This window comes from Musca autumnalis, unplaced genomic scaffold (genome assembly GCF_047663935.1).
Source record: "Musca autumnalis isolate F117 unplaced genomic scaffold, ASM4766393v1 scaffold_2, whole genome shotgun sequence".
NCBI lineage: Eukaryota > Metazoa > Arthropoda > Insecta > Diptera > Muscidae > Musca > Musca autumnalis.
Window position 1 is genome coordinate 234,202,910 of NW_027411755.1, and position 14,894 is coordinate 234,217,803.

The window sequence follows — 14,894 nt, forward strand, 5'->3', positions numbered from 1 at the left end:
ACTGAAATTTGTGTAACAATTTTCCAACAAATTAACACATTTTTCTTAAATGAAAATCTAGATTCCTGTTTTCTTTTTCGGTCTTATCTCTTTCACACTTTCCATTCCACTAACTATAAATGTGTAGAGTTATGTTTATAAGGAAAAAAAGCTTAAAACAATTCCTTAAATGTATCCGTATTGAAAACAAGGCCATTTATTCTTTTGCCCTGCAGTTGTTTATTGTTCCTGCTTCTTTTGGTTGTTTTTTTTTCTACCTATTTTCAGTTTCTCTACAATTTTATCAGTAAAATATAACCATCTACAAAATGCATGCACAAACAGACACATGCTGGGCAAAAAACTCTTTGCAGTAGAGCACTGAACTGACTATAATGACAATTTGTTTATTTCACTACAAGTTTATGGTTCTCCCGCCTCTTTCTTCCCCCCTTTCCTAACTTCTCGGTGGCAACAAGACTTTCTTATTTTGTATATTTTTGTTTTTAATATGTCTTATATTGTTGTTGTTGCTGCTGCTGTTTTTGTTGATTTTATTATTTGCATTTATAAACTTTTTTTCAAAATATAAAATGCAATTGTTGTTTCCTTTTCCTGTTTATTGTTATTGTATTTCCTTTTTGCGGAGTATTGTAGGCACCAAAGTAATGATGCTGGCAACTTAAGACAAATTTATTTAATTGTAGCTTTAATGGCAATGTTGTAAATTATGTTTTTCTATAATAGTTTGAATAAATTAAGATTTATCAGATTGAGGCTAAAACAAACAAGTAAAAAAGTATCAGACGGCTTCGCCGACAGAGATATACCCTCAGCCTGTGTGAAGGTACCCTAAAGAGAAGACCGATATGTGCCATTTTCGTTTAATTTCGTTTGGACAAAATATTAGGAGATCTTTGTATCCCCTTGGACCAAATCGGCATGTCCGTTTAAAAGATATAGTGCGTACCAATTTAACGACATTTTTTGAAACTTTTGTGGGGGAGGTACCCGAAGGAGTGGACCGATACGGCTCACCTTTGAACTTAAACCAAGTTTGGCCAAAGTATTACCAAGGCCAAACGTTCGACCGAATTGGCTGATTCGTTCGAAATTTACCGTGCGCTACAGCTACTGATGTCGTAGGGGTTTTTACAGCTTTCGGGTCATTTTCTCAGGAACTATAGACTTGCCCCTGAAAAAACTTGTGAGGTCGTAATGGGGAGAACGAATACAACCTGCTACAACAGAAATCAAAGGGATTCGCGAGCAGTTCTAAACTGCACTTTTAGGAAATTTTGTGTGACAGGTACCCGACATATATAGTCCATATTCGAACCTGATATATATCTCGTAGAAATATTACGATGTGGAAAGTATGGACCAACTCGATTACTACCTTCGAAAGTTTCAGGAAGTATGGACTTGCCCCTGATGAAACATATACCGTCGTGTAGGGGACAGTGAATACAAATTGCTTCAACAAAAATCAAAGCGATTCGAGAACAGACCCTAAACTGAACTTATCCCTAATTTTGTGTGGGAGGTAACCGAAGGAGTAAACCGATAGAGTCCATATTCGAACCTCATGTTTTTACAAATTCCACGATGTGTAAAATATGGACCAAATTGGTTACTGCCTTTCAGAGTTATCGTTCGCACAATTTCTTCGAACATTTTCGAACTTTTGTGTGGGAGGTACCCAAAGGAGTGGACCGATACGGACTATCTTCGAACTTAAACTAAGTTTGGACAAAATATTACGAAGGCCAAATCGGTTCATCCGTTCGACAGTTATCGTGCGCACCAGCCAGCCAGACAGACAGACGGACGGACATTGCCAAATTGACTCCAAATTGTCTGAAACGGATTTCGTCCAAACATAATTGAGGTCTAAAACCATTATTTCGATGAGGCATATTTTGCCCGCATAAAAGTGTATATACCCTCGTTATCAAAAATGCTGAGGGTATAAAAAGTAATGCATATTTTTCCCAACAAACAAAAGAAAGGAAAGTGGTGGTGTGAAAAGAGTTCGAATCAATGAATGAAAATGTTATTTCCGCGAATTTTTAGAATTGGTATACCACGCTACAGCTGTAAGGCCTCTCTTTTCCATGAGTTCAATCTGTAAGCAGAACATACTTTTCTACTTTTCGATTTTCGCCTAAAAGTAAAAATGCGATTTTTTGGTCTGACGATTACTTCATTTGTCCTAAAACTCGACTTTCGACTTTTTTATAACCGCGGAAAATCGATTATTTTCGATGATTCCTCAATTTTCGAGTTTTCTTTTGAAACTGTAATTAAACGCGAATAATGAGCGGAGAATTTCAGAGGCTTTTTTGACGCTCTAGTATGCACCTAATTTATCGAACTTTTTAACAAACTGCATTTCCTTTTTAATTCCTACTCTTTTTATGCCACTTAAAATGATTCTTGCCTCTGACAATCACAGGTTTACCTCCTCCACTTACTTAGCTGGCCCATTACAGAATATTTGTTCCATAGACCAAAGTAAGAAAAGATCTCCAAATCTCTCTGTTTAGTGCTTCGCTTTTTGGAATACCGCGCCTAGTCATCTCTTCATATACGCATTATACGCCTTTTTAGCGGCTTCATCATCGCTCATTCTTATTATATGGCCTAGCCAACGCAATCGCTGCATCTCGATACATTTAACTATATTGATGTCGTTGTATAGCAGATACTGTTCGTGCTTCATACTACGTCGATATTCGCCGTTAACGCAGATTGGTCCGTAGATCTTTCAAAGAATTTTTCTCTCAAACACGCCAAGCGCTGCCTTATCTGCTTGCGCAAGTACCCAGGCTTCGGAACCATACATCAGCACGGGTAGTATCGGTGTTTTGTAAAGTGTTATTTTGTTCGACGAGTTGTGGCTTTGTTTTTAAAGTGCTTACTTAAGCCAAAGTAGCATCTGTTTGTCAATACAATTCTTCTTTTTATTTCACATCTGATGTCGTTTGTTTTGTTTACGGCGGTACCGAGGTATACGAAGCCTTTTACTACCTAAAAAATTTTAGGAACCTACTTTAACAGTTGGTCCGATCTCAATGCACGCATTGCGCGTCGACACCATCAGCTTGGTCTTCTCGCCGTTTACCGCCAGATCCACTTTAGCAGATTTTCCTTCGACCTTCATAAAGGTATCGGTTACTTCTTCTACTGATCGTCCCATGATGTCTATATCATCAGCATAAGCAAGTAACATGTGGCTGTTGGTGTAGATTGTGCCACTTCTTTTGATATTTCCCTCTCGTATAACCTTTTCTAGCAGGATGTTGACAAGATCGCACGAAAGGCTGTCTCCCTGCCTGAAACTTCTTTTGGTACAAAACTCTTCGGAGAGGTTCTTTCCTATTTTAAGTGAAGGTCTTGTGTCAGTTAGGAGATACCAAATTCAGACATTGCTTGGAATACCTTTGAACTTAGCGGGCTGTCAATGGCTGCGTTATAATCGACAAAAAGGTGATAGGTGCCGATCTGCATCTCTTGGGTCTTCTCCAGGATTTGCCGCAGGGTAAAAATCTAGTGAATGGTGGACTTGCCAGGTCTAAAGCCGCATTAGTTGGGTCCAATTATTTCATTGACCATGGGCTTTAGTCGTTCGCACAATATCCCTGACACGATCTTGTAGGCAATAGGGAGTAGACTTATGCCCCCATAGTAAGAGCATACAGTCTTATCTCCTTTCTTATGGACGGGACACAGGACGCTTAGGTTCCAATCGTCGGGTACGCGTTCTTCCTGCCACATGGAGCTAACTAGCTGATGCATACACCTTATCAACGCGTCGCCTCCGGTTTTAAAAATTTCAGCTGGTAGGCCATCAGCTCCTGCTGCCTTATTATTCTTCAGCCGGTTTATTGTTGTCTTTACCTCATCTTGGCTGGGCGGTATACATTCAATACCATCTTCTGGGATTGGATCTGTGGTATCATCGTCTTCGCTACTATTGGAAAAATGTTCCTTCCATATCCTGAGCAAGCTAACTGTATCTTTTAGCAGATTACCTTGCTGGTCTCTACAGGAGGATGTGCCTGTACCAAAGCTATCTGTTTGATGTTTCACTCTTTGGTAGAATTTTCGGACTTCATACTGGCTCCTGTACATCTCGATTTTTTCACACTCCCGCTTTTCCATTTCTCTCTTTTTCTTGCGGAAAAGACGTTTCTCTTCTCTCTTTTTCTCCAGATATCTCTCTCGTGCGCTACGCATTGCTACTTAATATAGAGTAGCCATATTGCCGCATTTATCTCTTCGGTAGCAGAACTCCTGGTCATACCATGAATTCCTTTGTGCAGGTCTCTGGTATCCAAGTATGGATTTTGCGGCTGTTTGCATGGAGTGGGCAATATTTTGCCATTGTGTTGTTATGTTATCGGGACAAGGAGTGCTTTGATAAAGCAGTTGGGCCAGTTGTGGGCAGTTGAGTGGAATATGCTGTGGCTATCTGTTGTGATTTCAGCTTACCGATGTCCAACTTCCGTGTTGTGCCTGTTCGATCTTTGTTTGCTACGTTTAATCTGGTACGTACCTTTGCTGTAACAAGGTAGCGGTCCGAGTCTAGGTTTGCTCCTCGGGACGATCGTACATCCAACACGCTTGATGCATGTCTTCCATCTATCACAGCGTGATCAATTTGATTTCTTGTTCTTTGATCTGGCGACAGCCAGGTGCCCTTATGAATATCGAGATGCTTAAATCTGGTACTGCTAACTACCATGTTTCTTGCAGCGGCAAATCCTATCAGCCTCATACCATTGTCAGATGTTTCACTGTGGAGACTGAATTTCCAGACTGTTGGGCCAAAGATATTTTCCTTTCCAATTTTGTCATTAAAATCGCCTAGAATAATTTTAATGTTATGGACGGGACAACGGTCATATGTTTCTTCTAAGCGCCCGTAAAATACATCTTTTGTCAGTTCGTCCTTGTCTTCAGTGGAAGGATGCGCGCAAATAAAGCTAATGTTGAAGAATTTTGCTTTTAATCGAATTGCAGCGAGTCTTTCATTCACTGGGGTGAAGCTGGAGACCAGATAATTTAACCTCCGACCAACTACAAATCCGCAACCAAACTCATGCTTCGTGTAATGGCAGCTATAATACAGTGCGTCACCTTTAGATGTTCTTTTGACGCCTTTCCCAATCCATCGTATTTCCTGTATGCCAGTAATGTCGGCCTTGTACTTTTCATGTACATCTGCCAATGCGTAAACTGCACCTTCTCTATAAAGAGTGCGAATATTCCAGGTGCAGATTGGCAGATCATGGTCCTTAAAACATTTGCGGGGCTAGTCAACTTTAGAGAGGTTTGTTTTTCTTTTCTTTAGTTTTTTCATAGTAGGCTGTTTTTTCTAGGGGAGGGTTACTAACCCGACGTTCTTATGGGTGAACGCGAGGCACATGCTAGCCCACTACCTTTAACGGGTGTTAAAGGCAGTTCCCCAGGTGACACCACGAGGAGGTCAGTGTACACTTGAGATGAAAGAGGGTCCAAGATAAATCCTGGGCTTTGCCATGTTAAAGCCGGTAAGGACCGTTCCTTGGTATCTTCCATCCCCTACGTCACCCACCTCCTCTTCCCCGCTAAAAATGTGGTTCTTGAAAAAGTTTTTAAAGTGTTGAATAAATCTGCAGTTTAAAAATAAATCGGTCACAACCACTGACCTAAATTACTCGTGGGACATTGACGATACAAAAAAACAACTATATTTCAAGTGATTTTCCCAATATTATAAGTGTAAATCTCCAAAAATTGCCCTGATCCTATCATTATTTCGCACCAAAAATAAGAAAAAAAATTTTTAAATTTGTACTATTTTTTATTTTTGTAACAAAACCAAATAATTCATCTGTTGAGATTATGGGGAATGCCCTAGTTAATAACACAAAATTATAAAATCCAAAAAAACTCATCTGTATTATGAAAAAAAAAAGAAATCAATATGTGAACCTATCTTTATTTCGGGCACTGTACATGGTTTCTGTAAAATGAAATTTACTTAAGAAAAAAATCTAAAACTCATCACCCTGTTGTCCACTTAAGATGAGTATTTCAATAACCAAAACATACTTCAAGGCATTTATATCGTTAAATAATATTTCACATATTTTTAGGGGCACAAATATGTAATTAATATTATTATAATTAATGGTTAATTATCCTCAATATCTATTAGCAAAATATTTAAATGACTTGTTGACTTAAATGCACATTAATTATTATCATCATTAAACAATTATAAGTATGCCCAAAGCCTCTTAATTTGATTATTAAAATAAGTAAAACGCCCCCGAAGGAAGAAAGAAAATCCCATAAGCTCAAATTACATACACACACACAAAATAAATCTTCATATGAACACGTTTGCCCAAAATTTTAATAATAAAAAGAATAAATTGTATATGAACTACGTGATAATTACCGAATTCCAAAAATATATGTACATGCATACATATATTAATGTACCAAAAATATATTTTAATTCTCTGCCCTTTCTCTTTTGTTCTGTCTTTCTTTTCATATGTTTGTGACTTAATGATTTCTGCAATAACAACAGTGACGAAATTCATACGTATTGGCATTGCGGATAAAAACGATAATCCACCATATTTTGATAAAAGTTTATATGAAGCTGAAGTTGATGAAAATGAAGATATCCAGCATACAGTATTAACGGTTACCGCCAAAGATCATGATGAATGTAAGTACTAGACAAAAGAAAGAAAAAGAGATGAAAAGTTTATTACGACACGTACTCCCACCATTATTATTTGTGTCCTTCCATTTATCGAAAGTATACTTTGGAGAGTAGTTCACTTATATTTTCTGCATGCTTCAAGGGTCATGGTTATTAAACAAACTGCTAACACCACCCAGCACCTCCCTCTATCACCACTCTTTGCCATTGTGTTGTGGCTAAAGTGAAAAAAGTGCAAAGTATACTTTTGGGATTTCGTTTCGCAGATATTTTATTCATGCATATTTAATTAATTTATTTTTATCTTTGTTTCTGTTTCTGTGTTCTTATTTTATGAAAAGCTTCTCGCATACGTTACGAAATCACTAGCGGTAATATTGGTGGTGCATTTGCTGTAAAGAATATGACTGGCGCCATTTATGTGGCCGGAGCTTTAGATTATGAGACAAGAAGGAGGGTAAGTTGAAACAGTTTTTCATTTTAAAGGGATAAATATTAATAACCGAATATAAATGAAAAGAAAAACGCGTTAAAAGGTTACAAGAAAGGTTAAACAAAAATACACAATAAAAAAGAAAGAAAAAACAAAGTGATATCTCGATATGAATTAAATTCATTGAAATGCCAAAATTGAAAATTTGTACTTTAAATATTTATTATTTTATAAAAAAAATAATTCAAAACTAACCCCCCCCTCTCTGACATGCCTTCACGTAGTATGAGTTACGTTTGGCTGCCTCGGATAATTTAAAGGAAAACTATACCACCGTCATTATCCACGTCAAAGATGTCAACGATAATCCACCTGTATTTGAGAGACCAACCTATCGTACCCAAATTACCGAAGAAGATGATCGAAATTTACCCAAACGTGTTTTACAGGTTACTAACCATTATTCACTCAGTTTAAACTAAACAAACTTTTGAGTTATCTGTTTTTCTTTGGAAATAGTTTTGAAATGTAGTTTTTGAGCAAAACTGTTTATGCATGAGCAGTTTTTTGAGTTTTATTTAAAAACCATTGTTGGCACTACTATTTGCTGCTTTTGTTCATTTTTCCCTTCACATTATTATACAGTGGAAGCTTTTAAAATTTCACCGTAATCATTGAAAACAAGACCACTTCATGTGAAAAATTCCATTGTATATAAAATGTGTGTCTTTAGATTTTTTTATGTTTACCATTCGACCACCAACAGATTTCTTTATTTATATACATATTTTATTTTGCAAAAAATTATATACAGTGTGATCCAAAACTTTTCTAAAAAGGTCAGGATTATAGCGTAGTTATGTTCTGAAAAAAGTGTTTAAATATAAACAACGAATTCCAAATTTCGTATTCCTTATTCTTGCATTCCACGTTTATCCATTATCTTTTGAAACACCCTGTACTAAATATTTTCTTTGTAATAGCATTTCATATCATTTTGTTTTCCTTTTTATTTCATATTAAAATTTCATTCGTTTCTATTAAACAAACAAAAACTGTGCGTTTCCATTTTGTTTGTACATAAAATGACAATATGTCAATCATGTCATGTCTATGATGGCGAGGTGCTGCCATCAGTTTTATTTTACTGAATGGATAAATGCAACTCGACAATAACAACAGCAAAATTGGGATTTCATTTTGTTTGTGCTCGCTCTACGTTTTTATACTGGCATTTTAAATACTTGATGAAATTTAACACTTGTTTATATTTGAAATATTTATATAATGGAGGAGTTGACACGCACACATACACACAGACACAGTGTTGCTTGGCAAACAAATCCACGCTGATAGTTGAATAGAGTAGTTATAACAATATTGATTGCAAAAAGGAAAGAGTTTGCAATTTTGCAGAAATTCAACATAATATTCTATTTGTTAATATTTTTCATAAATTCATTTGAATGCTCAACAAAAAAATTGTATATTTTATTATAACCGCGTATGCACTAATATAACTACAGCATTCGCAGTCGTTAAAAGGGGTTTTGTTAGTACAGGAACTCTTTTTACTCTGTTGGATTAAACAATTTTGTTGATATACGATATCCGTCAGTACGGCCTGATGGCGCATAATTTATGAGAATTTTATTACAAAGTAATAATAAAGGATTGTTTTTATTTAATTTTTATTATGTGGGTTTTGCAAAAAGGATATTTACATATTGTTAATTTACTCAAAGGGTATCATAACTTAAAAATCAAGTTTGCAGAAAATGTATTTTTTAATAATAATAAAAAAATAATAATTATAAATAATTTAATAATTTATTATAAATTATTTATTATTTATTAATTATTTTTTATTATTTGATATTTATTATTGATTATTTATTATTTATTTTTTATTATTTATCATTTATTATTTATTTTTTATTATTATTTGTTATTTATTATTTATTAATTATTATTTATTAATTATATATTACTATTTATTATTATATTTATTATTTATTACTAATTATTTATTACTTATGTTTTTATTATATTTTACTTTATTTATTTATTATTTTCTATTTATTATTTACTATTTATAATTTAGTATTTTTTTAATTATTTTTTTTTTATTATTTATTATGTATTATTAAATATATATTATATAGAAGCTTGAGGCGTTTTTTTATTGGGATAGCGTTTGCAATTTTGTTTTTTCAAAATAGTCTGGCTTAATCCCATTGTTGTTGTTTTAATATTTTAAAACAACTATTTTATTAGTGGAAAAGATTTGGCATTGTTCGCCAAGGGGTAAGGCAGGGAATACTATAGTTTCGATCCACGCCACTGGATCTCATCAGTTCCCTTGTTTCTTGTTTGTGGATATTCTCCACCGAAGTTATTTTTCAATAACTTCTTCAACAAGAAACTTTTTATACCCAAACATCAATCGTCAGCTCGAAGTATAAAGGTAAGCAAAGAAAAAAGTTCAATGAGAAGTTTTTCCTTGGCAACCTCACACAACTCCGACGAAAGTGTCTGCGAAAACAATTCAAACCTTTTCCACTAGTGTGTGTCGTCAAATTTCGACGAATGCACACACCAAAATTTGGTTGGTCTGCTTTACAGCAAAAACAACACACGTCGTGCCAGTGTCTTCAATTAGAAGCATTGAGGCGTTTTTTTATTGGGATAGCGTTTGCAATTTTGTTTTTTCAAAATAGTCTGGCTTAATCCCATTGTTGTTGTTTTAATATTTTAAAACAACTATTTTATTAGTATATATATTATATATATTTTATTATTTATTATTATTGTAACGACACGTTTCCCACCTGTTGCTGGAGTTTACTCAGGGTTCAGGATTCGTCACAGAAATTTATATTCTGCAGTGACGGAGAGGGAAAAGACTTTCAGTTTTAGTTTACAAATTCGAACTTTATTTTCTTTATAATAAAATTTATTCACGTGATACTTCAACAACTGCTGCAGCTGGCTTCGGTCGTGGATACCTGACAACGTTTCCGAACGCCCTCCTCTTGACTGGTCGAGTTCTTCCACTGCTTCGCTGGAGCGACACCGTCCCGTGGGTATCACGCTCGAATTCTGCGAATCTTGATAAATCGTCGTACGTCCTCCGATGCCCGAGCCTTGTCGGCGTTCGCTGTGTCGAAAACTGTAGCCGCTCTATACCCTGCGGCCCTCGATGTATAATGTAGGCTCTGATACAAGAGACCTTTCAGCCCTCGGATACTCTAGATAAGTACTAATTAATGGGACAGAATACTAATGAAACCTTTCGGCCCTCGGATACACTATACGAACCCTAATCGATGAGACCAATCGGCTCTCTTTGGAGACAGGATACTAACGAGACCAAGCGGCCCTCGGATACGCTATATGAACCTTAATTGATGAGACCAATCGGCCCTCTATGGAGACAGGATACTTATGAGACCTTGCGGCCCTCGGATACAACAGACAAGCACTATTGATGAGACCAATCGGCCCTCTATGGAGACAGGATACTTATGAGACATTGCGGCCCTCGGATACAACAGATAAGCACTATTGATGAGACCAATCACCCCTCGGATCCGCTAGATAAGCCCTAGTTCACGAGACCTTTCGGCCCTCTTTGACACTATGATACTAATGAGACCTTTCGGCCCTCAACTGCACCAACTAATTCCTATATCACGAGACCTGTCGGCCCTTTTTGACACTATGATATTAACGATACATTTCGGCTCTCGACTGCACCAACTAAATCCTAACTCACGAGACCTGTCGGCCCTCTTTGACTCTATAATATTAACGAGACCTTTCGGCCCTCGCTAGATTCACTATTAATAATATAAGAGACCGTTCGGCCAGCCCTGGATCTCACTATGAACAATATAGGAGACCGTTCGGCCCTCCCTGGGTTTTCACCGCTAATAATAAGGAGACCGTTCGGCCCTCCCTGCGTTTTCACCGCTAATAATAAGGAGACCGTTCGGCCCTCCCTGGTTTTCACTATTAACAATATAGGCGACCGTTCGGCCCTCCCTGGATTTCACTACGATTAATAATATCAGGAGACCATTCGGCCCTCCCCGGAGTTCGACAATATCAATATTATAGGAGACCGTTTCGGCCCTCCTTAAAGTTCAACGCACACATAAAATTCTGAGTAATCACGTCTTTCCTCGCACAGCCACCAAAAATCCCAAATGGATCCGCTCACTGATTATTTCCGCCACAAATACGACCGCCTACCACATTTGATCACTTTATTCGATCCGCGCTCGATCAACACCCGACACTGACTGACCCATTTTTCGTTCGCACCTCTCCCATGGTACAATTAAAAAGGTAGAAACAACGGCGAATTGCTACAACAAAGCAACTTTTTTTGTAATGTAAAATTTTCGCCAAATGATCTCTTGTTGTCTCTTTTTATACCCTCCACCATAGTATGGAGGGTATATTAAGTTTGTTTTTCCGTTTGTAACGCATTGAAATACTCATTTGCGACCCTATAAAGTATATATATTCTTGATCAGGGTAAAATTCTAAGTCGATCTGAGCACGTCCGTCCGTCCGTCCGTCCGTCTGTGGTAATCACTCTAGCATCCACAAAAATGGAGATAGGACGCTGAAATTTTGGGAAAATGCGTCTTTTGTTTGCAGGCAGGTCAAGTTCGATGATGGGCTATATCGGTCCACGTTTTGGTATAGCCCCCATATAACGGTACCCCCCGATTTACGGTATTTTGACGTTTTTAGCTACATTTTCAGACCGAATTGGCTATAATTTGACATTTAGGGTTCTTAAGTGTCAATAAACATATATAACAAAACTTGTGGACATAGGTCCACGTTTTGGTATAGCCCCCATATAACGCTACCCCCCGATTTGCGGTATTTTGACGTTTTTAGCTACATTTTTAGACCGATTTAGCTATAATTTGACATTTAGGGTTCTTAAGTATCAATAAACTTATAAAACAAAAGATGTGGACATAGGTCCACGTTTTGGTATAGCCCCCATATAACGGTACCCCCCGATTTACGGTATGTTGACGTTTTTAGCTACATTTTCAGACCGATGTAGCTATAATTTGACATTTAGGGTTCCTAAATGTCAATAAACTTATATAACAAAAGTTGCGGACATAGGTCCACGTTTTGGTATAGCCCCCATATAACGGTACCCCCCGATTTACGGTATTTTGACGGTTTTACCTACATTTTCAGGCCGACTTAGCTATATTTTGACATTTAGGGTTCTTAAGTACCAATAAAATTATATAACAAAAGTTGTGGACATAGTTCCACGTTTTGGTATAGCCCCCATATAACGGTACCCCCCCGACTTACGGTATTTTGATGGTTTTAGCTAAATTTTCAGACCGATTTAGCTATAATTTGACATTTAGGGTTCCTATGTATCAATAAACTTATATAACAAAAGTTGTGGACATAGGTCCACGTTTTGGTATAGCCCCCATATAACGGTACCCCCCGATTTACGGTATTTTAACGTTTTTAGCTACATTTTCAGACCGATATAGTTATAATTTGACATTTAGGATTCTTAAGTGTAACTAAACCTATATAACAAAAATTGTGGACCTAGGTCCACGTTTTGGTATAGCCCCCATATAACGCTACCGCCCGATTTCAGGTATTTTGAGAATTTTACCAACAAGTTTTAACCGAATTATCTGTAATTTGAACATTTGACATTTGAAATTCTTAGTGGTCACCACACCTCTCCACCAAAAATTGTCAAGAAAGCCCCCATATAACGGTACCTCCCGATTTTCAGTAATTTGATGATTTTAGCTACAATATTAAACCGAACTAGCAGTAATTTGACATTTGAAGTTCTTAGTGGTCACAACACCTCTCCATAAAAAATTGTCAACATAGGTCCATGTTCGGATATAGCTCCCATATAACGGTGCCTCCCAATTTTCAGTAATTGGCAATTTTAGCTAAAATCTTTAACCGAACTAACTGTAATTTGACATTTGAAGGTTGTAGTGGTCACAACACATCTGCATCAACGATTTTCAACATAACCCCAATATAACGATACTTCCCGATTTTCGGTACTTTGAAGATTTTACTTAAAATGTTTAACCGAACCTAGGTCCATGTTTTGGCATAGCCACAAAACAAACCTCCCGATTGTCTGTACCTTAGCATTATTTTTAGGACGAACTTTCTGTAATTTGAAATTTAAAAGCCAACAAAAATTGTTCATTTAAGTTCATATTTTCGTATAGCCCACATACTTTCCAACTAGCTGTTAATGACATTCGAAGTTCTCACGTTATGTACCGATTTTCGGTATTTTGAGGATTCTAGCTACAATTTTTAACCGAATTAAGAGTTATTTGACATTAAAGACTCCCATCAAAAACTGTCAACATAGGTCCATGTTTTATTGTAACCCCTATATAACGGTACCTCCCAATTTCTAGCCCATCAAAAAATGTTAACATACATAGCTAGATATAGACACCATAAAAAGGCCTACCGAATGAAACATTTTATGTGTATTATCTGACAGTTTTAACGTACCCACTTAAAGTTGGGGACAGGAATGAAAACTAATTATTTCATTTTAGTTCAGAATATTTTATGGTGGAGGGTATGAAAAGTTCGGCCCGGCCGAACTTAACGCTTTTTTACTTGTTATCGCATGTGTTTGTCTATAAAGTGAATAAAGTGAACACATGCTATCTCTTATTTACCGAATCATATGGTTTTTTGTTTTGATTTTTCATGGCGAATTACTAGTTTTTTGACGTTTTAGATTCGATCAGCTGGGCTGAGGCATCTACCTTTTTAATTGTATCATGACCTCTCCTTTAAGGTTTTGCTGTCACGGCGAATTGACCGCTGCTCCTTGAAATCCCAAATGGATCCGCTCACTGATTATTTCCGCCACAAATACGACCGCCTACCACATTTGATCACTTTATTCGATCCGCGCTCGATCAACACCCGACACTGACTGACCCATTTTTCGTTCGCACCTCTCCCATGGTACAATTAAAAAGGTAGAAACTAGGGCTACTCATTTCTTCACGGTAGCGTAAATTGAGAGTAAGCATCAGTCGTTGTTTGGCCTGCAACGGAGATACACATCTTCAATGTGAGCACCCCTGGTAGAAACAACGGCGAATTGCTACAACAAAGCAACTTTTTTTGTAATGTAAAATTTTCGCCAAATGATCTCTTGTTGTCTCTTTTTATCGCATGTGTTTGTCTATAAAGTGAACACATGCTATCTCTTACTTACCGAATCATATGGTTTTTTGTTTTGATTTTTCATGGCGAATTACTAGTTTTTTGACGTTTTAGATCCGATCAGCTGGGCTGAGGCATCTACCTTTTTAATTGTATCATGACCTCTCCTTTAAGGTTTTGCTGTCACGGCGAAGTGACCGCTGCTCCTTGTCAACCACCCTGTCAGCTACGTAATTTCGCCGCCGATGCCGCTACACTGTCTCTCTCCGGCCAACGACTGCAACGGTACCTTGTTTACATCGTCTGCATATTCCTTTGCAACGGAACCATGTTTACATCGCATGGCTATTCACTATGATAATATTTTGCTCCCAACTGTATCCCCGCTATGCAAAAAAAAAAAAAAAAAACATCACAAGTAACTTACAAAATTGTATTTGGGAACAAAACAAACAAATTTCTTCGTTCTACGGAAAAATGAATTAACCTCGAAATAATAAAAAAAAA

The 14,894-nt window shown here is 36.9% G+C and overlaps 1 protein-coding gene across 14 annotated transcripts in view; it reads left to right on the forward strand.

The window, feature by feature from the left end:
• The window catches only part of CadN (neural cadherin), a 792,724-nt gene that overhangs the window by 674,030 nt on the left and 103,800 nt on the right, over positions 1-14,894 (forward strand). For 10 of the 14 annotated variants that reach the window (XM_073971019.1, XM_073971033.1, XM_073971023.1 and 7 more), the window contains 3 exons: positions 6,569-6,712; positions 7,051-7,166; positions 7,427-7,591. In XM_073971019.1, coding sequence (XP_073827120.1) covers positions 6,569-6,712; positions 7,051-7,166; positions 7,427-7,591 — 425 coding nt within the window. The remainder of the gene's footprint in view (positions 1-6,568; positions 6,713-7,050; positions 7,167-7,426; positions 7,592-14,894) is intronic. The other 4 variants (XM_073971028.1, XM_073971030.1, XM_073971026.1 and 1 more) reach the window with 1 other exon arrangement.